Source organism: Sorex fumeus, unplaced genomic scaffold (assembly GCF_029834395.1).
Source record: "Sorex fumeus unplaced genomic scaffold, SorFum_2.1 ptg000077l, whole genome shotgun sequence".
Classification (NCBI taxonomy): domain Eukaryota; kingdom Metazoa; phylum Chordata; class Mammalia; order Eulipotyphla; family Soricidae; genus Sorex; species Sorex fumeus.
The window spans coordinates 376633-399007 of NW_026606134.1; the positions used below are offsets into that span (position 1 = coordinate 376633).

At 51.1% G+C, this 22375-nt stretch overlaps 1 protein-coding gene across 1 annotated transcript in view; it reads right to left on the reverse strand.

Moving 5' to 3' along the window:
- Positions 1-22375, reverse strand: part of TAPT1 (transmembrane anterior posterior transformation 1) — a 49282-nt gene that overhangs the window by 21436 nt on the left and 5471 nt on the right. Inside the window, exons 2-4 of the mRNA XM_056130345.1 lie at positions 20259-20389; positions 9551-9669; positions 215-377 (exon numbers count right to left, since the gene is read on the reverse strand). Of these exons, the coding sequence (XP_055986320.1) occupies positions 215-377; positions 9551-9669; positions 20259-20389 (413 nt within the window). The remainder of the gene's footprint in view (positions 1-214; positions 378-9550; positions 9670-20258; positions 20390-22375) is intronic.

Genomic DNA, 22375 nt, shown 5'->3' on the forward strand with positions numbered 1-22375 from the left:
CGAGGGTGCTGCAGTGGGCACAGCCCATGGGACAGCCCGATGAGCCACCGCCTGGACGACGCCAGGCCAGCAGCAAAGGCACAGCTCTCAGGAAGCCTCTCCAGCCCCAAGCTCCCAAGTCCTGGCCCGCCCTTGAGTCCAGTCACTGGGGTGACTGCGCAAAATACCCAAGGTCTGAAGCCCCGTGCCCGACGCGGCCTAGGAGCCACCTCACCTCGAGCATGTTGTAGATGATGTAGAGCTTGATGACCGACTGCCCCCGTATCAGGTGATACATCATGGAGTAGTCGACGTAGTGCATCATGAAATAGCAGATAGCCAAAAGGACCCCTTTCAGAATGTCACACACCTGGGCGGGCTGGAGCAGGCGTCTATCCCTGGAACACAACAGTCAGGACAGTCTGAGTCTTACTTTACGTGTTCTGGAAGTAAGCGATCTTCAGTGGACAAACACTGGCGTACACGGGCAATGGGCACTGGTCTGGATCTGTAAAATTTCAACTCAATGAGGGAAGTTATGACTACTCACTAGAGTGTCGTGCTCTGCCTGAAAGCAGTAACAGAGACATTTCATTTATTTGTTTGTGTGTTTGTATCTGAGTCACACCTGGCGCCAATTACTGGTTACTCCTGGCTCTGTATTCAGGGATCACTCCAGGTAGTGCTTGGGGAACCAAATCAGGTGCCAGTGATCCAATCAGGTCTGCCACATGCTAAAGGCCTTGGTAAAGGTCTTACCAATATACTATCACTCTGGCCCTGAATACAAACATTTTCAAATGAGAATTGCTGTTATAAGTGGGCAATCTGAAGCCATGATCCAGCGGGCGGCCATCTGCGTCCAGTGCTGCTCAGCAAAGGCTTCCCAGGAGTCTGAGAGAGCTTCACCTTCTGAGGCCCACTAAGCCTTCCCATTAGTCCTTTCACACTTGTAAGCATCTAAGCACTGTCTGCACTTTGTCCTGTCTATTCGACAGTACACTGGCTCTCTCGGGCTGCACTCCTTTGGGAAGCATCTGACAGCAATGGAGCGACTGGGTGGCAGCATGGCCACGACTCAACAGGGTCCGACCAGGCTTCTCATCTTTCACAACCACAAGCCTGGTGTGATACACATGTGCTAGTGACATGCGTGTATGTGTAGAAGAGATTCTGAAAACCAATCTCAAGCAGTTGCTCCTGCAGGGGTCATACCCAATGGCACTTCCTGAGGAAAGGGCGAGACAGCCCCGAGCCCACACAGGTCAGGCCAGTGTCCGATGGACCTCTTGGTGAAGAAGTTACCATGTGGCGTTTCAAAGTTACATTCACTCATTAGGAAATCATCTTACACATTCATGGTTTCCACGAATTCTACCCTGACTTTTTCTAAATAGGGCAGATTCTCATTCGGGATGGGAGATATGTGCTGAAAGTAGACTAAGGACCAAACGTGATAGCCTCTCAGTATCTGTACTGCAAACCATAATGCCCAAAAGGGGGGGGGGGGGGAGAGAGAGAGAGAGAGAGAGAGAGAGAGAGAGAGAGAGAGAGAGAGAGAAACTCTGCCACAGAGGCAGGGGGAAAGGTGGAAAGCGGGAGTACAATGCGGACACTGGTGGAGGGATGGGTTTTCGATCATTGTATGACTGAAAAACATGAAAGCTTAGTAACTGTATGTCACGGTGATTCAATTAAAAAATAATACTAAAATAAAATAAATAGGGCAGAGTCTTTATTATAGAAACTCTCCTCTCTCTCCAGTGGGGTCTGGGAGACCGTCTATGGTGTAGGAACTGAACCTGGGTCAGCTGCATATCAGGCAAGCACCTTTCCCTGTGCTTTAGTTTTCTGCGACATGAACTGAAAATGTTTTCCCTAATTAGTAAGAGCAGAATCCATCTTTATTTTGAGCTAAATCTAAACTGTGAACAGAAGCCTCTTACTAAGTCATCTAAGTGAAAATGTATTAGGAAAAGAAAAGCAAGGTAGGCCACAGCGATAGCACAGTGAGTAGGGCACTTGTCTGGTACTCAGCTGACCCGAGTTCAATCCCCAGCATCCCATATGGTACCCCAAGAACCACCAGGAGTGATCCCTGAGTGCAGAGCCAGGAGTAAGGCCGGATCACTGCTGGGTGTTGCCCCAAACACCCCGGAAGAAGCAATGTAAGTGTTCTCTCACTGGGTCTCGGTTTCCATGCCAGCCTGGGAAGATGCTTTCCTGTCCCTACAAGCTGGTTTCTCAGGACAGAAAAAGCTCCGGCTCCTATGCTGACAGCTGTCACGTGCACTGCAACCCCCAAGCTACGGAATCCCCATCCCGACACCCAGTAACTCCGAGCAGGGCCGCTGAGGGTCTGGTCTGCCCTGAGGGAGGGCTCCTTCCTTCTACAAAGCCGCATCTCCCAGACGGTATCCAGAACAGAACGCTGGTTACTCAGTGGCCGGCTGACGCAAAACGTACTCCTCTTCTCTACAAAGCGCACAGTCCAGGGCTGAACTCAGGCATGGCTCTGAGCAAGTCCGGAACAGAGGCAAATTCTGTATGCCAGCTCAAGGAAGAGAGCAGAAGGCGGGCAAACCCAGGGCCGAACCTAATGAACCTAAACCGGAAGACGGACCAGAACTTGTCCAAGTCAGACTGAGCCAGACAGGCTGCATCAAGTGAAACTCCTCTTAGGTGGACACTCTGGGCAGTGCTGAACCCAGGCCCACGTCACTCTCTGCCTCGCTTTCCGCAGCTCCAGCACCCCTGACCCTGGCCGACTCCGGCCCTTTGCCCCTTCACTAAGCCCGTCAGGACCACCTCTTGTCTTCCAGACCACAACCGAGAGTTGGGATCTGGAACACAGGTCCATTATCTTACTCGAGAGTGAGATATGACACTTGTGAAAGCCGTGGCCGAGCCTATTTTTAATCCAAACAGTGAGAGGAGACATGTGAGGCACAGCTCCTGCCCGGAGCGCGGCTGTCTCCAGCCGAGGCCAGGGACAAGCGGATGCCTTGGCCACAATGCCCCATCCAATCTCCTCCAAGTGCAGGAAGAGCTGAGCACACGCTGAAAATCACTAATCACCAACAATCCTGGCCTCTGAAGTTAAGAACCATATGACACAGTTTATTAACTTAAAAAAAAGGTAAAAATTAAAAATAGGGTAGTGTGGATCTTATTAATTTGTGATTTTGAAAACCAAAGGTGAAGACTTAGTATTAGATCTACCGAATTAAATGTAGATGACTGACATTAAAATTAATTTTAATGTCAGTCATCTACACTGGCTATAAATCAAGAGAAGAGGGCTTCTTCTAAATGCTTAAACTGTTTCCTAATAAGCATCTGCCACACAGGAACAGCGTGTTAATCTATGAACGAATATCATGTTCAGTTAAAGGAGCGTGAGAAATCTATGCTACCAAGCACTGAAATAGAGACTCCCCAAGAACCCAATGCCACACAGTCTGAAGAGAGAATCTGCTCTTGGAAACTAAATGCGAGCTGCATCAGCGTCTCTGCCTCGCGTGGGACTGAGCTGCATTTCACGCGACAGGGAGCTGCTAGCGTCTGCCCTACGCAGCAAAGCAACTCGCAGGGGTAACGGGGCAGGCAGCAAGCGCTCTGCCTGGTGCCACTGCCCTTCCCACTGGATGCCAGCGGACAGCCAGGGACAGGCGAGGGTGGCGACAGCGGGGGCAGGGCTCCCGAGCTGGGCGGTCCAGCCCCAGAGGCCATGTCCTCACAATCTGTCTCTTTCGGGGGGGCGGGGGCTGAGGGGCTCCCAAGCAGAGCTCTGAGGCCCCTCAGGCCGGCTTTCTGTAATGCCGTCAACCCACTGAATGGCGGAATGCCAGGCTTCGAGGACACGCTGCTGCCAGGCCCCGTGATGCTCAGGGCCACCGGGGCCGTGGCTGGTGGCAGGGACTGAACGAGCAGGGCACATGCAGGTAGCACACTCGCTCTTCTATCACTCCCCAGGCACCGCACACTTCATCACTGTGCCGTCTTTTTAATTAGACAGATGACTGTGCTACAAAACATATTTATCATTGTTGTTCTTTATTTCTGAAAACACAACCACAGGACTACCTGCTACTGGATCCTGGACTGCTCTCTCTACAGCCCCTGCTCTGGGGAAAACTTTCCAGTTGCTAACAGACATGGTTGCTCTTGCTCCATAGATACTATGGCTTTAAAATTTAAATTTAAGTAGTAGTACTCAAAGAATAAAACAAGCACAACTTGTAAGAAATGGGTCATACTTTTATATAATCATCCTTTTCAGTGAGAAAGAAAAGTTGAAATCAAATCTGCTTTAAGTTAGAACCTTAAAAGACATCTGTACATGCCACTGCTTTCTGAGTGAGAAAAGACTGAACCTTAAAATATTAAGCTTCCCTGGACAGAACAAGTTGAACTGGTCCCAGGATTTGTTTCCTTATGGGCTAGGGTATTTTTAGATGCCTATCTGATAAGCATTTCCAATTCCATAAGCAGATTATCCACAATCCTGCCAATCAACTTTGAACTAGCCTCTCAGGCTGACATTCTTCCTGATAAGTGCCTCTTAAGATTGGCAATTCATTCTGCAAACGCTCAAAATCCCAGATGAATACATAAATGAGTAGAGCAAGCTGGGAGGGGAAATGGGACACCCCCTCATCTAGGCTGGAGCGTGCGCAACCTGGGTTCAACCCCTGGCACCCCATGCATAGCCCCAGGCCTGCCAGGAGTGAGCCCTGAGAATAGCCGGGCACGACCCTCCCACCGCCACCCCTCCCCCGAAAACTCAAAACAGAAAAGAGAAAGCGGCTCGTCTAAGTTACAGTCTTGGTTGTGAGCTCTCACCAGTATTAAACAAAACGTTATTTGTAAAGGTACAGGCTTGTTTTGGGGGGTGGGCTGGGGAGCTACAGCCGGCTCTGCTCGGGGAACTGTAAGCGTTACCCAGGACTGAACACAGGTCATTTGCAGCCAGGTTTGCCTTACCCACGCTGCTCGCCAGCCCCCGCACCGCACAGCTGTTCCACGAACTCCTTCTGAGAGAAAGCAAAAGGTCTCGATTCCTCAATTTCATCACTGGCCCACTGGAATGCCCGACCTGGATCAGGGGCCCCAGCAGCTCCGGGGGTCCTGAGGCTGACGGACAGAGGATAGGGCAGAGACGGGAGGCGAGCGGCTTTTTCTCCTCCCGGGATGGAGAACACACTGACCTCAGCTCAAGTCACACACCGGCAGCAGCAGGAGAGAAGGAAGAAGAGGCAGTGCAGTGGGCAAGAGAAAGGCCACTGCCCGCCTGGGTGGCCTGCATGGACTCAGGGGGCTGAGGGGTGCAGCAGGGGACAGTTCATGGCAGGACACACAGGCTGGTCAGTTGGCCTCTCTCCGACTCCCACCATGGCTAGGAACGTCTGGTCCATTAGAGAACGAAGAAACAAGCACAACTGAAACAAACCCAACACTAGATCCGGCTCCGACCTTTGAAGAGAAACCCCTTCACCGTTTTAGTGAATTCAAATAAAGTATGGACAGAGGTTTTCCTTAAGTAGGAAAATGATTTTAAATCTTGCTTTCCTGACAGTTTAAAAAAAAGAAAAAGCTACGGAAGGCTTGACTGATTTAAAGCCTTGCCTTGGACTTCAGAACGATTTCCAACACTAGCACAGAAAACCCCCAGGTCTCCTAAAGCTGTGCTCAGCTCTGGGAGTGATGAGTGAGGGGCTTGATGACACGCTCAGACCCCCGCGTGCCTTCAAAGAAGAGCACCTCGCTGACCCTCCCATGATGGGGGACATCACCAAACCCTGCACTAGCGGAGCTCAAGCCAGAAGACCAAGCGCAGGGAATCATGCTTCCTGAGGCACAGCCTGTCCCTGGGTAGTTCGGCCTGCCGATGCTGGTTTTCTTTCTCACAAAAATCAGAATGTGTCTGTACTGGTGTCTGCTGGGTCAGAAAACAGAAGGAAAAATCAGGGTTTCCAAACCACGAGGAGTGCTTGTAACACCACACTCCATTCTATCCAGGAAGTGGAAGTGCTCCGCCCTGCAGTCTGATGAGAGACAGAGGGAGAGGGAGAAAGGGAGAGAGAGGGAGGAGAGGGGAGGGAGAGAGCGAGAGAGGGGGAGGGGGGAAGAGAGAGAGAGAGAGAGAGAGAGAGAGAGAGAGAGAGCGCTATCATGTGGCCATGCTACTCGAGCGCCGAGGTGAGAAATCAGGGACCACAAAACCCGAGAGTCTCCACTGACACGCAGGGGTGGGTGTGGCGGGAGGGAAGGACAGACATTTCCCGGGAGCGTTCCCAAGCGTCCCTGGCTGCCCAGGAGCAGCTGGGTCTGTGGGCAGAGCAAGGCTGGCGGCAAGAAAGAGAAGCAGGCGTGCACGTCTGCGCAGCGGGTTATATGGCAAACCTGGGAAACCGAGCGACTTTCGGAAATCTGGAATTCATCACTGCGCAGGGGCCTAAAGTTTTCATGGGTGAATGCTAAAAAAATGAAATAAAATAAATAAAAGACATCACACGCCTCTCAAAAATAAAATCTACCAATTAAACCTCGCGGGAGAGTGATGCCAAAAGCACAGGTGGGGTCAGAAACGGCTTCACGTACTGCATCTGCTCCCGGCCCGAGAGCAGCGCTCCACATTGAGCTGACTGCCCAAGGAGTTTTCAAAAATGACTGTTGAGGCACCAGGCACCAACCTTCTCCAAAGTCTCCCTCGATTCAAATGTGACCGAGACCTACGCAAACTGAAGGAAAGAAGATTCACAAAACGCCAAGAAACCTACAAAAAAGAAAGACAGGCAGATAGAGACAGACAGAAAATCACTAAACACACAAACAAAAATAGACCTATTCTATATTTCATAAGTTTGGAGGGTGGGGTAAATGATGTTTAACATCTCCTGAGCATGGTACAGAATTTTGCTTAAAAAAAAAAGAAAAAAAAAAACAACGAACAACAACAACAAAAACTTTTCTTCTAAAAAACAAGGATAGGCCACATATAATCAAGCTAAGCGTGTCCTCATTATAAGAAACAAAAGCAGAAACCCAGTCCCAGCTGAACGCATGCCCATCAGAAGGGCTCCCGGCGGCAGGGGGAGAGGGAGCTGGTTCCCCAGGGGCCTGGTTCACCCGGGCCCTGCCGGATCCAAAGTCCAAGAACCTTTATGTACTCAGTCGCCAGCACTGCCAAAATACCCCAAACCCAACCAGGCACCACTGCAGGTGTCAGCCCTGGAAAGAGGTTCAGAGAACACACTGAGAGGACTTGAGGCAGCGACTCCCCACCAGAGGGACAGAGCAGCTCCACGCGTGGACGCCCAGACTCGCTCGACAACTCCACACGAAAAAGGAGGCCAGGAGTACACACAAAAGGACAGAGTCAACCTGTGTGCTGCTGTCTTTCATTTCTCCTCCCTTTGGAAAAAAATAAAACAGGATGGAAGGCAAGAGCACCCTTTGCTTGCTGACAAAGATGAAGCACGGTACATTTTAGGCAAGACAAAAACAAAACCGTCTCTAACAAGATCACTGCAAGAAAGACTATAAGAGGGCAGAATTTGGCCGCTTCCGATGAACAATTCTTTCAAAGTGAAATGTATTTGCTATGCTAACACCACGTTATCACACTGTTCTCTTCAAGCTTCAAATAGTTTAAGTTTGGTGTTTTTTCTTTTTAATACTCAAAAGATACTGTTTTCTAAACAGCTCAGAGGAAAAGTGAATACTGTAACCCATATTCCTGTGAGCACGAATTACTCGATTTAGCACACTTATGGCACAAACATGCAGATAGTATTCTCCTACTCTGTAAAATCTGGCCTAGACTCTTGAATTTTTGAAATCGCTTCAGTTCCATGACAGTGATTTTTGGTGTGCTTTCTCTAAAACTCCATCATATATTCATCAGGGTTCACATAAAGTATAATTTTGTGGATTATCTAGTCACAGAAACAGCAAACACATAAGCTCAGGGTGCACACGCTGTCGCCGCCACCGCAAAAAAGTTAAAAATAGAAAAGACTTGAAATTCTGTTTTAAAATATTACATAAATACAGACTGTGTTTTAAAATAATGTGGGAAAAGGGTAGCCTTTATATGCAGAAGAAACCCAAAAAACCCATCCTAAAGAATCTACACGACTGGCAGCAGAGACAGAGATAAAGGAGCCAGAGAGGAGACAGGGAGTTTGAGGGACCTTTTAACCCAGAATGCTGGTACAGGAAGGCGAAATGCTGCCCGGGGGTCCTGTGAAAAAACACTCTCTTGGCTCCCTCGCCCAGAAGACTCTCCCCCAGAGAAAGCCCATTACACTGATGTTCCTCCAACACATGAAGGCCCGGATGTGCCAAAGCCCAACCCAGAGAGATTAGAGAGAGCTGGCATCTGACCAAAGAATCAGGACGTTCGCCTTGTGATGGCTACTGGCCGAAGCAGGGAAGTCGCTGAGGCTGTGAGCCCCTGACCCCAGGCTTTTGCTCCCTTGGTTCTGTCTCTTCTCTGATCCTCACTGGGCAGGGAATGCGGCTCTGCCGTGTGAACTCCTCCTACGTCTCCCAACCCTCACTGCCAAGATGCAGGACTCTGGAGAACCTCCCTGTGCGCTAGCGGGGAATCGGGCAGGCAGCTCCCTGCGGAGATGCGGTGGGGTGGGCGGGCGCTCGGATCCTTTCCCCAGGAGCAAGCCTCTTCACGCTCTGCCCCAGTCCACGAATCAGAGGGATCTCACCGAAACCAAGGCCCCAGGGACACCAACATACTCCTCGGACCGGAGGGCTGACAAAGCCCGGGCTCCTCAGGAGACTCTGACAGCACTGCCCCCTCTCCCAGCCTAAGCCCACTCCCAGCTCTCACATCCAGATGACGCCAGGCGGCGGCGGCGGCAAAGGGGCTGGGAGAAAGTCGAGGGCCAGAATGAGCCGGCACAGTCAGAGGAAGGGGGCCCTGGGTCATGGGCCAAAGCGGCTCCCAGCCACGCGGGGAAAGAAAGCACCAAGGTCCCACAAACGAAGCAGACAGCTCTGCCCTGCTCAGCTCCAGTGTCGTGACACTTTTCTTTTTCAGAAGACTGACACAGTCCCTACTTCCACTAACTGAAAAAGGAAATTCAGGGAAGATTTTTAGCTTCCACAACTAAAGCAAACACTGTGGTTAGCCTCCGGCAGCAAGAGCCACTCTAGAAACAACAGCACGTGCGACCTTCCCCGAGAACTGCCTGACACTGACTACGTGTGCCATCCCCGGCTGCACTACCGAGTTACTTCGGATCTCACGGTGTGTTTGCTATGATGTGGCAGGTGATCTGAGGGGTTGGAATGCTAAACACTCCTCCGTGCAAATACATGATAGATGATGACTGCTTTCGGCCCCTTCAGCTAATGATATGTTCCCGAGGTTCCTGCTTTCAAGGAAGCCTGTGCAATAGTGCTGGAAGGATAAACCATTTGAGTTAATGCACTGAGGGTCAAAGGCTAACGGAAAGCATGAATGAATCAGCCCTATTCTGCCAAACCTACCTGATCACTCAGTTGGGAATGATGGTGAAGGGTTCATGGTCTACCTTGAACTTACCTTAAGCCGTAGCAGGGGAGAGTGAAGAGGCGAAACAGTGCCAGGAAGACTCTCAGAGGAAGCAAGGTGAGCACGTACAGGAACGCGTCCAGGCACAGAAAGAACCCGAAGATCATGAGCTGGAGGGTACAACGTAAACAAACAGTCTTTAAATAAGCACAGACCCAAAAACTCACATAACCAAGGAATTTCTAAACTTCGTGCGAAATCCATTTCTCATAACTTAGCTATGGGCTGTAGGATAGCTATGAAACCTACGTGAGAAGGTCTGAGTCTACACTGATTAAAAACAAACCACCCACTTAAAAAAAAAAAAAGGTGCCAGTCTGAAGGTCTTTTTCCAGTGGCCGGCTTATCCTCTCTCGAAGTTTCTCTCAAAAACCAGAGGTTCAAAACAGCTGATATGGATCGGGATATTTCCTCCGACTTTCAGGCATTATAGAAAAACTTTCGAGTCACTGTTTAACTGACTTTACTGACTTTTGCTGACTTTACTCTTCAAACTGTGCTGTTAATTTTCTATCAGCTGATTCATGGGTGGGAAATACTGCAGTATATTCTGACTTTAAATACAGTTTCCTTGTGCTAAAAAGAGGCAATGACTCATTTCAATACCATTTCACCTGTCCTTGCCATCTAATTAGTATATGGAAGTTCTATGATACAAGACAAGGGGGCATGATTCTTAGCAAACAGGAGGCAGAGCTGCCATCTGTAGGTCTCCCCTTTCACTGCATGTCCATGTGGCATTTTCCTGTGTGTAAAATGATACACTTCTACCCAATAATCTAGAGCCACACTGGGAGAAGAGGAGGAGCCTTCCGGTTGTGGGGATCCAGTCACAGTGCTTGTGTGTGCTTCAGGGAAAAGGGCCCCCAGTTGGGCCACGCAGTCGGGGCAAGACTGCATCCTCCTCTCCCTCGGTCCCAACCCTGAGGCCCCCAGAATGTAAGTCTCTGACACGTCATGGGGCTGTGGGGGGTGCTCATCCGATTTAAGAGGGCATTGATGCGCTTAAATGTGGACAGATACAGCAGAGAGCAGACAGAAGATGAGAGACAAGGTGACCATTGAGAACTCACAGATTAAGTAAGGACGGCCACCACCCCTGATGGTACTTGCCCCAGGCGCCTCCAGCTCTGCACCTGGGCTGTACTCAGAGCGAAAGGGGCCCACTTCTGAGAAGGGCAACGATGGACTGTTTTTGCAAAACCATTTCAAGTAGACCCATCTCTCTGTGCGCACAGCCAGAAGCCTCACAGGCCAGGCTCCATACCCAGATGGGAGCACAGCACATCCCTGGCCCGCTCACCTATCTATCTATCTATCTATCTGTCTGTGTCGGCAGGCACTTCTGCAGTTCCTCTGTTACGGACAGGGAGGAATGCCGGAGAAACGCCGACGACAGGCCACCTGTCACTGGGCCCCATTTCCCAGTTACCGGCAAATAGGATGCTGCCAGCAAGCCCCCGAGCGTGTACAGTGGACACAAGGCTGCCCAAGGGGAGAGAGGCTCTCTCCCTCGGACCACACGCTCCTTGAGGACGCTCACCCCAGAGGTGCCGGGCAGGATGCAGCAGGGGGCTGCTGCCCTCCGTGCCACTCCCAGGTTAGCTCAGAGACCCCAGCTCTGCACCGGGATCACCACCCCTGTGGAGACACAGCCATGGCGCTGGGACAACGGGGGCAGAAAACAGGGCGCCCACGAGAGGCGGCCACATCACCATCTCCTGGGGGAAAGTCAGCCCTGGCCAGAGGCATGGCTGGGAGGGCGCAGACCTCACCCCCAGATGCAGAGCACTTCTAGTTTAGCATCCTGGACAGCCAATCGCAGAGGAAGTGGGGGCCTCTCCTCACGACAGAGACCGCCCTAACTCTCCCATTGGTGGCACGGTGGCAAGGGAGCGGGATGGGGCCACCAGATCTGCACGCAGCCAGGCAGGGCAATGAGCTGGGCGGGAAGGATGGCCCCATTCCCGTGGGCCTAGGGGGCAGCCCAGGGGAGGCAGGGCCACGGGGAAGAGCTCGGTCCCTCTGCTCTACAGTCACACGCTCGCTCGGGAGTGCCTTCATCCCCCTTTCAGGAAACTGCTGCCTGGTCTAACCCAGCTGCCATCCTGGAAAGCTCTCCTGAAGAGGCTGGGCTGCCCCGCAGCGGGAGTCCTCAGGACCTCGGTCCGCTGCCAGGTCCTGTGGTGGGGAGCACAGGCCCCAGTTCTCAGGGAGCCTGAGCAAAACCAGGCCCCAGGACAGACCTCACTTCCAATGTTTGTCGATTCACAAGTAACCAAAACAGGAGGAAACCAGAACGTGGACGACAGGGCTGGAGCAGAACGGAGCTCAGGACTCGGGAAGCGGCCTCCATGCTGGCAAGCGGGTCTGTGCCATCCCTGTGAACTCCCCACAGGCCTGAAATGGCAGGGCCCGTTAGTGCACAAGGCCAGGGTGCGCCCAGCAACCTCACATTCCGCTCCCGGCTCCAAGCATGGCTGAGTGCGGGGAGACACAGGGAGAGGGCTGCAACATGGGTCTGGGTGGGTGTGTGGGCCTCGGTGACACGGGGCCGGAGAGACCACTCAGAAACAATGTCAAGGAGCCGACTGGGCCGGCTGGGGCCAGAGAAGACTAATACTGTCACTCTGGCCCGGGGCGTCTCCGGGTGGTAGCGAGGCACAAGGCCGCGGGTAAGGCACTGCTGTCTGTCTCCTGGGTGTTTCTATAGGAGTGCCTCTGAGGTGTTTGTTCATAGTGTTTGATCACTGTTATTGCCAGGTGACAACAAACGCCGGGCGACTGTTTCTGTCTGAAAAAGCCAACCAAACAACCAACTAAGAGCTGAGAGAGTGGAAGTGTTCCCCAGGACTCAGCCACAAGGGCTGGGCTCTCCCGCTTCCGCTCTGTGAGCAAATCACAGGCTTCCCAGGCCTAACGCATCCCACGGCTTGACTCACTTTCTCTTGTTCAATGAAATATTTATTGAACATCTTTACTGCCGCAGAGACTGTGATTGATAGCTGAATAAAACATGGTCACTGTCTGAAGAAAGTCCAAGTCTTGCAAAGGAGTTTCATGACCCAAAGCTGACCACAGTCGTATCAGAAATACACTTTCAGGGACTGGAGCGATAGCACAGCAGGTGGGGCATTTGCCTTGCATGCGGCTGACCTGGGTTCAATTCCCAGCATCCCATATGGTCCTCTGGGCACCGCCAGGAGTAATTCCTGAGTGCAGAGCCAGGAGTAACCCTGTGCGTTGCCGGGTATGACCCAAAAAGTCAAAAAAAGAAAGAAAAGAAATATACTTTCAGTGGCAATTCACAACACGAACATTCATTCGCACACTCCCCAAACCCAGAAGAAACGTGCGTCGTTAAAGTCATTTACTCCATGGAACAGAAATTGGTATTTTCTATTTGCCTTCTAAGATGCAAAGCTGGTCTCACTAAATTTCACCACTAATAGTGGGTGGGGGTGGGGATGGGGAACTCAGACTGAACCTGCTGCTGGGGCAGGAGGCTCCAGGCACACAGCCTGAACTGTGAGCAGGAGGGGCAGGTCCTCAGGGCATCTTCCCAGAACCATGGGGAAGGTTTTCATGTGCACATACAGGCTTGAAAACCACCCAGTGGCAAACCGCAAGCTTTCTGCTTAAAATTCATTCTCAGAGATTGATCAAAATTCCCGAGAACTTGTAATTTTTTTAAAAAAGTCATCATCATCTCCATCAATAAGGCAGCTCTTACTTTTTGATGAAATGAAACATTTCCAGGTACGTCTTACAGGTCTGGGGAAGGACACCAGGGTTCAGGGTCTTCTCAGGCTCTGAGCAACAGAGCCTGACAACAGCCAGGGCCTTGCACAGGCCCCGGCCACCCTCTTGGCTCCAGGGGATGCTATGACAGGGCAGTAATCACAGCAGAACAGTTTAGGATTACTGCCCCATCACAGGGTCCCCCAGACACCCAAAGGGTGGCCCAGCTCCTGAGCATTAGGAGGGTCCTGTCCAGTCTGGGGACACTCAGCCTCAACACATAAACAGCAGTTCCACTGCTGACAGCTGTCACCATGCGAGCCACAGGAAACTAGATTTACCCAAAACTTTCCATACCTGATCCCCAAGTTAAGAAAGCCCAAGGAGGCATGATCCTCCACGTGGTGTGCCAAGCCATCATTAGCTTCTGAAAATGTCCACAACCGGCTTTCACATTCTCCTGAAAAATAATTAGGTTCTGAACAAACCAAAAGCTCTGCCTTTCTTTGATGACAATGTAATAAGGCTTATTTGGGAGAAGGGGGCTGTCTCCCAAATGGCGCCAATTTGGGGAACTGGGGAGCTAAGGGGGGCTCCAGGGCTTTACCAGAAATGTGGAATGCAGGTAAAGCACACACCTTAGTCAGGACTCTATGGCCCCAAACAAGGTTTCTTCCCTTTTCTGAAATCTATTTCCTGGGTCCAGGAGGTGGCTCATATATGTGGTTCCATCTGTGGCAATCTCTCTCGTTAAATAACAAACGCAAGAAAAATCTGCTACCCATTGGGTTGAATATCTACCTCTTGCTTTCATCTTAAGATAGCAAAACGTTTCAAAACTTTCAGAAATGTTATGGCTAAAATTAAAGCAGTACAATGACTCGGAGGTGCCCCAAGTCACACACTCACGAAGGGATCCTGCCCTGTGCCTCCCAGCTCACCCAGCAGCACCCCGACTGCATCTGAACCACTCTGAGGCTCCCTCTCCAGAGCCCCGGGTCTACCCTGAGAGCAGGGATCAGACCGTGCTCAATTCTACCCCGAGGGGCATAAGGGCACCTGCTGAGAGCGGGAGGTGAGCTCTGTGAGACCAGGTGACAGGGAGGGCAGGGTGGAGGGGCGAGCCGCCCTGAAGGATGCCTGCTCCTGGAGACTCTCCTGGGCAAGGGAGAAGTTTCGAATGGAGCAGTGCACGCACAGGGCAGTGGGCACAGGGCCCGGGCGAAGGGGCAGCAAGCCTTGGCGTGAGTGAACAGGGCCTGTGACGCTCTTCTCGGTTCCAGGAGTTCTCAACAAAGTGACAAGCAGGCATCCACTGTGGGAAGAACAACGGCCCGAGAGTCTGGCCGAGCAGGAAGCCTGTAAATGACTGCCTCTGAGTGTAGTTCCCAAAATCATTTTTCTTCATCTGGATCCCAAAGTTCATCCCTCTACACACAAAGAGAGCAAGGGGGCTACAGGGAGCAGAGAAATTATCTGAAGCTAGCAGGCAGACAGGCTGTGCTGAGGGTCACACGGGGTGGCCACATGCCAGGCAGGCGTGTGCCTTAACCCCACTATCTCCTGAGCTCCCAGCAGTGCCTCCACTCCCCCAAGAGCAGTCTGCTAAGATGAAGTGCACTCTTCAACAGCCTACCACTCTGTCTTCTCTTAAAATCATATATACTTTGTATTCTCTACCAGGCTCAAAGTTGGTTTTATGTTTATCTTTGCCTCCACATTATAAAAGTATCTGGAATACAGACTGAGAAAATCACTAATTTTGAGTGACTCACCTGCAGCTAAGTTAAGATGTAAATATACTCAGGACAGTGCTAAAGATATTAGGGAACTTTAGAAAATATAACAGTGTGTATTTCTTGACCATTTTCAGCAGTTCTGGATTTATATAGGACTAACGAGGAAGTGATAAGGGTCACATGAGAAGCTGCAGTATCAGGTGCATGGGTCCCACACAAGGGTGAGAGGTGTCTGGATGAGATGCCCCACGGGCAGAGGGAGGAAGGGAGCTTGAACAGACGCAGGCGAGCAGAGGAATTTAATGCCAATTTCTCTGAAGTGCTGGAGCCCCTTGCCTGGCACCTAATTCTTCTGTGCCAATGCTACCTGCCTGATGACTCAAACAGAAATGGATGCCAAAGGTGAGATGTCCCTGGTGCAGAGCAGAGAGCAAGCACTCTGCAGGTGCGCCCTCTCTAGGAAAGGGGTCTCTCCTTCCCCTCCTTATCAGCCCAAGGATCAGCCCCTGCCACGTGCCCGTGTGCCCGAGGGCCTTGTGGGAGAGGCGGCAGGAGGCAGGAGATCTACTCTCTGACCACACACTGAAAGCACAGAGGGAGAACACACCTTCCCCAGCTCTTTCTGCACAGCCAGCAGCCCCGCAGGCTAAGCAGAGCCCCCGCCCCCTACAGGGGTTCCCCAGCTCTGCACCTGACAGGGCAGGCAGGACACTGCCTTCCAGAAGCCTTCCCGAACAAGGAAGTAAAGGAGCAGCAAGGACACAGGAGGAGTCAAAGCAGCAAGGCATTCCTGGGGGCTGGAGGGATAGACAGTGACAGCCAACCTGGGTTCCATCCCCTGCAACCCGGATAGTCCCCCGGCCCCCAGCAGGAGGGATCCCTGACTGCAGAGCTAGGAGTAGCACTGCTGGGTGTGACTGCCCCTGTTCCTCCCCCCGCCCCCTCCACCCCCAAACCAACCAGAGAGTCAAAGAGGACAAAGAGCCAGGGCTGCCCCGTCACACCCTAAATGCTGGCTGCTCCAGCTGCAGAGGCCGTGGAAATGCAAACCAGGGACAAGAAACCCGAAAGGGGACAGCGGGGAGAGTGCATGCCTTGTTCAAGTTTAACCTAGGCCCAATCCTTGGTATCCCGAATGGTCTGAGTACCACCAGGAGTGATCCCTGAGCACCGCTGGTCGAGCTGCAGAAACAAACCAACCAAGCAAGCCCCAAAAGTCCTGCTTGTTGTTCCAGGGCAGACCATGCTCCAACCAGCTTGCTGAGTAAAGGGTGTAAAAGATTTAGAAATACTTACAGAAGGCTGACCACACCACTAACTATGGATGAGTAAACTGAGGCACAGGCCCAGAATGACCAGCTCAACGCCTCATAGCTAATACGCTGTGGAGCAAGATTCAAGTCGAGGCAGGCTGGCTTCAGATGTCTGCCCTTAACCCCTCTGCACCCGGGGAACCACATCCACAGTACAAGCAGGTGCATGACAAGGCTCCACGAGAGGTGTGGGCACAGGAGTTGGGGGACTGGGTGGGTGCTGAAGAAAGAGAAAGAGATTTTTGGGTAGAAGAGAAATATCCCTTAGAGTTAATAAAGCATTCCAAATTTTTACATCCATACATTCAAATAACAGGTCCAAAGGTGAAATGCAGTGTATAGGCAATTCCTGTTTCCTGGATGGCAGGTGCAATGTGTTTATCAGCTGACAACACTATGCATTAGTAAACAGGTTCAGTGAGCAATACTGAGTTGACCTTTCTCTTAATTTTAAAGTACAAACGTTCGTTTCATGTTGTAAGGGATTCACTGCTCTCCAAGCAACGTGCTCTTTAATTATCAAGTTCCTCTTCCTGTAAAGGTTAGGTGGAAATATCACAGCATTCCCCAAAACCAAGAAAGAAGAGCAATGTATTATACACTGAAATAGACACTATAAAGATACACACACACACGAACAACGAAAACGAACTCAGACTAATCTAATAGCCAACTCAGCTCTAATAGAAAGCTGAGTTGAAGCGTGACTCACACGACAAGCCGGCCTGGGGCTGGGGAGAGCGCACAGGACTAGAACGGACGCCCAGCCAGCACGCAGAAAGCCAGCCTCAGCTCAGCACACAAGGCCCCCTCCCCGGACCCAGGGCCTGAGCTCAGCGCACATGACCCCCTTCCCAGACCTGGGACCGGAGCTCAACGCACACGGCCCCCTCCTGGGCCCCGGGTGAGCCCTTGAGGCCCGGAGCACTACTCAGGTGTCATGCCCCCAGCCCACTGTCAGGTCTCTGTAACACAAGATTGCGTTCACAATGTCCTACGGGATATTTAGGTCTGAAATTAAATTTGAAATCTCACCCTTCATTTCTTTACAAAGATGTACCTTAGTCTCAGAAACAGCTCTAGCAACAGAGAAATCTGACATCCTTGTGCGTACTTTACACAAAAAGGCTTCCAAGGGACAGTCTAAGTAAGTACATCTGAAATAGGCCTATAAGCCTAAATCCCTTCTCCCTGGAAACAGGTTTAGGAAAGAATCGTAGGGTCAGAGACATGGTACCATGCGGAACCCATGCACACGGTCAACCCAAGCTCTAGCCCTGGCACACATATGGTCCCTGAGCACCCTGGTCTGCTCCTGAACAGAGCCAGGAGTGAGGCCTGAGCACCACTGGGCATGGTCCTTCCCATAAAAATTGTAACTGTGTTATGAGCAATGGTAATTCAATCTTTCTGCCTTACATGTTAACAGACAAATGAAACGAGTTTCACAGAACAATCCTAACCCCTAACACCGTCAATACATGCAAACTTCTACTCTTGATCAATAAGAATATTTAAAAATATGCATCTTAGGGTCACCAACCCATCAACGGACACACGGACCTGTCAGAAAACTTTTCATCTAGGCCCGTGGGTCTCCTGCCAAGAAAACAATGGCATGCTCATGACAAACGTTTACGTTTCTGTGAGAGAGCTCATTGTGTCAGTGTCACGGTCATGAGAAGGAAGTGCACTCTGAACGCTCCACAGAGGACAGGATGGAATTATGTGGCTTTGGCTGGTTTCTGCCCAGAGAGGCTCCTGAAAGACACCTCCCAGCTGACAAAACGCCCGGGGTGCGCCCGCTTTTGGCCGTGGGGTGCGGGCAAATCCCACTGTATTCTCCCTAGAAGGAAACAGGGAGCAGAGCGTGGAGGGCTGTTGGTAGCCTGTCCTGAGAATAGCGTCCACACAATGCCAGCTTGGTGCTTTCTGTCAAGGCACTCAGAAACACAAAGATCTGCTCTGAATTCTGCTCCCTGGCACTGCTCCTAAAACAGCCTTGGGATTTCAAAACCGAAGACAACGGTGTCTTGGGTTTCCTATACAAACAGGTGACTTTTGGACCTCAACAAGAGATGGGGACTGGAATCCAGGGGACAGACCCACAGAGAGTGGAACCTGCAAAGGGGCTTGAATCAGATCAGTAGGCAATGGTCAAAGCGTTCATCAAACCATTCCATGGAAGAAAACCTCCCCAAAACATGAGCCCGAGGGCTGGTAGCACCCCTGGGGGAGAGGGCAGGGGCTGCAGGGGCCGGGAGGCAGCGACTTGCCACTGGCCTGTGCAAGTCTGCTACCTGACTAGGCCTGGGAGCAAACTTGCAGGGAGAAAGCATCTGCTCCTGAGGTCAGTGGGTGGCTCCGGCAAGGACAGGCTCATGGGATGGCTAAACTATAGGCATGGTGACGACCCCCACCTAAAAGGGGCATCTGAACATGGCAAGGGGGAATCTTGTAGGTTGGAGTGAGTTGTCAGCTGGCTGGAGGCGAGGCTATTTCTGGGTTACAGAGAAGAACTGGACGCTCTTTCTGGGTAGACAATGTAAAGCCCTGATGCTATTTCTGGGTCAGAGTGAGAACTGACTAGACGGTGGGACACTCAGCTGGTGTCCCACTACTGCCTGGAGATGGGGAGTCTCCCGCACTGTACTGGGTATGACACGGTAGTTATCAATGGAAGAAAAGAAGTTGATTCTCAAACCCATGCGAGAGTGCTTGAAGGAAGTCCCAGCGGGCCGGGATGCAGCTTGGTGGCTTGCCCAGGATGAGGTTGTGTGGAGAACCCCAGCACCACCCAAAAGTGGGGGTGGAGGGAGGAGTCGGGGGCCATTAGGGCGCAGAAAAGCCCTGGAGGTGCCCGGCTCTGCAGGGTGGTCCACGTGTCCCAGGAACTGCAGCGCCTCTGCCCTGGGCCCACCAAGAGTGATCCTGACTAGAAAGTCAGGAGGAAGCCCAGAGCACACCAGGTGTGGGCCAGACACAAACAAAAGTAAAAGTGATGGGAATGTTGCAAATTTTAGATCACTATAAAAACATGACAGGAAGGCCTGGAGCGAGAGGGCAGAGGGAGGGCGCCGGCTTGTCTGTAGCAGACTCAACTTCACCCCCGACACCTATTACAGTCCCCTGAGCCCTGCTAGAGGTGAGCCCCGGGCAGAGCCAGGAACAAGCCACAAGCACAGCTTGATCTGGGCTCGTTAGACGGAGAGAACTCAGGGATGACTCGGCTCACTGTGCTCACGCTTACACTGTGGGATGTCTTCTGAAGGTGAAACACACTAGCCTCTTCTTTGAAAAATCTCATTGAGCGTTTCCTACATGAGGGTTTCTGAGAAACTTAAACTTTCCAAAAGGCTGAAATTAAATAATGTGTTGTGCTAAATACTAAAACATAACTGAAGGGAACTGAGAGTACAAAAGTGAAGTATTCCTGAGAAAAAATGTTTAAATAAATACAACAGTATTTACTTGGGTGGGACACAAAAAAAACTACAGTAGGCTAAATAAGCAGCACAATTAAGAATCACTAGAGCTGACATAAGGAAAAAAAATACATTATTTTATAGTCTCTCCCTGTAAGGGAATGTTACTCCGTCTGTTTTTTTTAGTTATCATTACAGTATTTTGAGATATATATTGCTTTTTGGGTCACATCCGGTGATGTTCAGTGGTTACTCCTGGCTTTGCACTCAGGAATCACTCCTGGCGGTGCTCGGGGGACCATATGGGATGCTGGGGATCGAGCCCGGGTCGAGCCGCGTGCAAGGCAAATGCCCTCCCCGCTGTGCTATTGCTCCAGCCCCTATTTCTCATATTTTTAACAGCTCAACTGACACTGTTCACTACTTTCAAGTAACAGAATATGACAGCATTCAACACGATGGCAATAAAAACAAACAGTACCTTCTCCAGTTCTCTTGGTATTCGCATGCAGGTGTACACTCTCTCTCTTCTTTCTGCATATTTGGCCTCATTATGTTCCAGGAAGTATCCTCTTGTTAGCTCAGCACTGAGGAATCTCAACAGTGAAAGCCCTACAGGAAAAGAAGACACAAAACAAAAGAACAATATTTACCAGGGGACACTAGTGGGGTCCCCAAGTCAGACTAATACAAGAGAATCAAACCCCCCAAAAAGTGTATAACTCTGAACAACTCCACCAAACCACCAGCAAAGACTGACGAGGAAACTGCTAGTATGTGTAAACTGAAAGGCTCATTCCAATACACCAGAAAAGTCAATGTTTGGGGACTGTCCTATCCAGTCCAAGTTCTCAGGGTCTCAAAAGTGACACAGGACTGAGCTGAGGGAGAGACACGGGGAGACAACAGAAAGGCAGTGATCAGGAATACAGAAAATCGACTTTTTTTCTGCCTCCCAATCAGTTATCAGGAGGCTGATGGGTTATTCAGCACCACATTCAGCTGGTGATTCAGTAAGAGGAGTATTTTAGGTGAAGAATCTAAAATATTGAGACACACCGAGAGGGGCTGTAACCTTCCCAGAGTCAGCCTGGGGGAGCGGTATGGCTTTTCCTACCAGTTCTCTCGGCCACCTCAGAGAACCAGTGAGGCCATCATCTTCCTAAAAGACGCTTTCCCAGTCGAGGCTCATCAGGGTTATGTGGATCACTGAGTCGAGCAAGGAGACACCATCTCACCATCTTCCCCTGGAGAGAAGGGTCTCCCCACACACCTCTCTGGGGAGTTTTTCGCTGCCTGTCCCCCCGACCCTCCACAGAAAATCCCCCGACCGGGCCATGTCAAAGAGAGAGATGAGACTCTGTACAGGACATGAGGACAGAGCCCAACGCCTCACTCCCACCAGTCACCCCTGCCCCCTTTCAGAGACCCCCCACTTCACAAGCTTGACCTGCCAGCACCTCCTCTCCAGCACGCCCAACTTCCTACCAGGATTCGGAAAACCAAGAGCGGGTTCTCTGAACAAATAAACGAAGATTGACAGAGCGAAGAAAACCTAAGGTCTGTAGAACTAGCGTCCCGGTTCTGAGCTGGCCTCGAGGCCCTTTGACCAAATGAAATGGTGGTGGTTCCTCCAAAGTACGCGTGCAAGAGAAGAAAGGTTAGCCTTGTGGGCAGTGGGCATGTACCTCAGGAGCGGGACTGAGCCTGCAGTATGGAAAAGGGCAGGCAGTGAAAAATGAACTTGAAAGTGCAAAAGCAGACTTACTCTCCTTTTATTAGGTTCGAAGTACAAGCAACGAAAAAGATCATCAGTTTTCTGAACACTGGGTCAGGCGGCTTGCTCATACGCATATGGTATAGTTTACTGAAAAGGAAAAAGGAATCCCACATGTATTTCTTTACCGGACTCAGGATGGTGCGGAGAGCTGACGTGCCACAAGTGCACTGGGGGTGCAGAGCTCACCCCCAGCCACTCCTGGCAGGCAGACTCTCCGCATGCTCACTCGGGCCCAAGTCACGTATACATATGTGGGTGCCACATGTGGTGGTTCAGTGTTCACGTCTGTGTTCCGATCACGGTGCTCACAGATGCTCGGATTCAAGCAAAGCCATGCAGAGTGAAAGTCTGGGTGAGGAGCATTCTAATTATGCTGTAGTCGGGCTTGACCCGGCACATGATCGGCCGTTTGAAAAGGACAAAATAAACCCCTTTTGAGCTGCAAACAAGCACAGCTAAAGCAAGGACCAAAAATAAATAAATAAACAAAATAAAATCACACTCAATCCGCCTTCCGAGTGGGAAGAGATGGACAGAGCTGGGAGAAACTCATCCTGTAGACACAGAGAAGCAACCACACGTTCAGAGCAGAAGCTTCACCGGTCCAGCAGCTGGGGTGGCCACCACCATCCACTAGAGGCGCACTTCTCCCCGCAGGCCCACTCTGCAGACGCCCTCCCAACATAGGGTCTGCGGGAGATGCACCAGCCCCTAATAAAATGCAACTCACAGTGCAAAGTAAGGAAGGAAGTGGCTGTCTCAAGGTTTCTGATTATTGAAACAATACTCAGCATTCGACAGACTTATCTCAACTAACA